The following is a 3,007-nucleotide window of genomic DNA, read 5'->3' as shown; positions in this document are numbered from 1 at the left end:
CCCCCTGTCCCCTGCAGGACGAGGAGGCTCTCGAGGAGCTCCAGGAGGAGGAGGTCGAGGATCCAGAGAGGACTTCGATAATCAGGACGGAGGTCAGCAGAGCTGGAGGAATAAACTACATCCTTTCCTCTCTCCTCTCCTCTCATCTCCTCTCCTCTCCTCTCTCCTCTCTCCTCTCTCCTCTCTCCTCTCTATAGTATAAAACTTAAACTACATCAATACACCGAAAGCTAAGCTAAAGTTTAAAGTGAAACAGACCCTGTTGACCTTTGACCCCACAGTTTGGTTCCGCCTCTTGAAGCTGCTGGACCACTCCCTGGTGTAATTTTGTTATTCCCAGCATGCCTTTCACCATCTCATGCTCATTGGTCACCTGACAGGTCCCGGCACCGCAGGAACACCTGAGGCCGTCCGACTGTAACTCAGCTGTCTGTAACTCAGCTGTCTGTAACTCACCTGTCTGTAACTCACCTGTCTGTCTGTTTCTAGGTTTCAGAGGAGATGACGACTTCATGGGTGGGCGGAGTCGGGGTACCGGTCGCCCCGGTGACAGGAGGGGGGCCCCGGGGGGTCCTGGTGGTCCTGGGGGGCCAGCTCGCTTCAGAGAGGGAGCTCCCCCCCGCGGAGGAGGAGGAGGGCCGGACCCAGACTTCAGGGAACCGTCTGAAGGTGACATCACTTCCTGTCTGTGTCCGTGTGATTCTGAAATCAGCGATCTAGTTCGATACGTCTTGAATGAGGGATTTCATTGAGTGATTCTCAAATCAGTGTTTTTAGTTTACTCCACGTCTTACGGGGTTCTTACGGTCATTAAAAACCTGGAAAAGTCTTGGAAATTCAAAATGCAAATTCCAGGTCCTGGAAAAGTTATGGAAATGTAACAAAAGTGATCTAATAGCCGAAATAGTAATACTATAGTGATAATACAAACTGTATCGTTTAGTAATGAAACCTAAAATGGCTTTTAACTGTCGAGGTGTTTTGCTGGTGAGAGATTTTAGTTTCTTTAGCGTGTAGAAGCTAGCAAGTCTACTATTTGATTTAGATTGGCACAACATGTTTCAGACCTTAGTTTCCTGTCCCATGTTCAAATAAACCATTTTCAGTGGTACCGCTGAGAAAGAGTCATTGTTTTGGTCATTATTAGGTAAAAGTCATTGAAAATCACAAGTGTATGAACCCTGGTTTTACCTCTGGGTTTTCTCTCCGTGTTCTCTCTCCGTGTTCTCTCTCTGGGTTTTCTCTCCGTGTTTTACCTCTGTGTTTTCTCTCCGTGTTCTCTCTCCGTGTTCTCTCTCCGTGTTTTCTCTCCGTGTTCTCTCTCCGTGTTCTCTCTCCGTGTTCTCTCTCCGTGTTCTCTCTCCGTGTTCTCTCTCCGTGTTCTCTCTCCGTGTTCTCTCTCCGTGTTCTCTCTCCGTGTTCTCTCTCCGTGTTCTCTCTCTGGGTTTTCTCTCCGTGTTCTCTCTCCGTGTTCTCTCTCCGTGTTCTCTCTCCGTGTTCTCTCTCCGTGTTCTCTCTCCGTGTTTTACCTCTGGGTTCTCTCTCCGTGTTTTCTCTCCGTGTTCTCTCTCCGTGTTCTCTCTCCGTGTTCTCTCTCCGTGTTTTCTCTCCGTGTTCTCTCTCCGTGTTTTACCTCTGGGATTTCTCCGTGTTTTACCTTCGTGTTCTCTCTCCATGTTTTGCAGAGGAGCGAGCACAGCGCCCTCGGCTGCAGCTGAAGCCTCGCACCGTCGGCGTGCCGCTGAACCAGGTCGCCAACCCCGAGTCGGCCATCTTTGGAGGAGCGAAGCCGCGAGAGGAGGTGATGCCCAAAGACATCCAATAAAAGAGACTGAGGGTTGGGGGAGACAGAGAACTTTAACACGGGGGAAAGATAAACGCCGAGTTAGCATTCCTTCCTCCTCTTCCTCCTCTTCTTCTTCTTCACTGATGAATTATAATAACCCTAAACACAGCAAGCAGCTCGTGATGCATGTCTGAACTTTGTGTTTTTCTGCCCCCTCGCCACCGCTTACTGTGATGTCACGTCCTGTGGCCCCGCCCACTTTTTCTCCCCGAAGGCGTTTAATCCGTAGTTATTTCGCTCACCTTCTTCTGGACGCTTCCTTTTCGTCTTCCTGTCGTCACAGGCGGGCGGGGTTTAATTGGCATCGGGACAGAATCCATGATTGAGTTTTCAGAAAAAGACAATTAATATTATTAGTATGATACCGTTAGTGATTAAGAAACGTTTTTAGTTTTTACACCAAGGCCTGTTCCTGTTTTAACTTAACAACACCATGAAGTACACTTATAGGGTCAACATACGGTTAAATCAGTTGCATTTATTTGTTTGTTTAAGTAGGATGGTTCACATCTTTCTGGAGAACAACATGTAGTTTAGATCGATGATGTGCTGAAATGTAACGCCAGATATTCGGACACCTCAACTAAAGCTTTTGAATGTAAGAGAAATGTAAAATATTTCGTCTGTCAGGGAATGTTTTATTATGTCCCACACACCCTGAAGGCAGCGCAGGTTAAAGGTAGCAGCGAGGGGGCGTGGCCTGCAGTTACGACTCCTCTGATCAGTCAACACTAAAATGGATGAATGCTTCTTTCTTTGCTTTTTCTAATCAACCCCCGATTTGTATTTCTTCCCCCTTTAAACATGTTTTGCTTTTTTACTCAGACAAAACTTAGCGACTTTAAAGCAAAACAAATGTTTCTTTAATCATTAATTTATGTGTTTATCTATCTTAATGTGCACCTTTTTAATTAACCTGGTTCACTGCTAACAAAATAAACGTTTTAGCTGTGATTTAATTGCGACAAACGCAGGAACAGGATGCAGGAATCACTTTGTAAAAAGAATTTGTGTTTGTCAAGAAAAGTAGTTAAAACACGTCTGCATGGAGTTTGGTGGATCAGGGCTAAGCTAACGTGTTAGCCTCTTCATTCACACTCAAAGAATTATTCGGAAGAGAATCGCTCGTTAAATCTTATTTTATATGTTTATAAGTCTTTT

The 3,007-nt window shown here is 45.9% G+C and overlaps 1 protein-coding gene across 1 annotated transcript; it reads left to right on the top strand.

Moving 5' to 3' along the window:
* The first annotated feature begins 8 nt into the window (after window positions 1-8).
* LOC104956421 (eukaryotic translation initiation factor 4h) lies at window positions 9-2,811 on the top strand. Its single transcript, XM_010783906.1, has 3 exons — window positions 9-92; window positions 490-669; window positions 1,686-2,811. The coding sequence occupies exons 2-3, from the start codon at window positions 513-515 to the stop codon at window positions 1,823-1,825; spliced, it is 297 nt and encodes a 98-aa protein (XP_010782208.1). The 5' UTR covers window positions 9-92; window positions 490-512; the 3' UTR covers window positions 1,826-2,811.
* Window positions 2,812-3,007: the final 196 nt, after the last annotated feature.

The sequence above is a fragment of the Notothenia coriiceps genome, unplaced genomic scaffold (genome assembly GCF_000735185.1).
Source record: "Notothenia coriiceps isolate Sejong01 unplaced genomic scaffold, NC01 NC01_scaffold00026001, whole genome shotgun sequence".
NCBI classification, from domain to species: Eukaryota; Metazoa; Chordata; class Actinopteri; order Perciformes; family Nototheniidae; genus Notothenia; species Notothenia coriiceps.
This window is presented reverse-complemented; position numbering and strand designations above follow the sequence as displayed.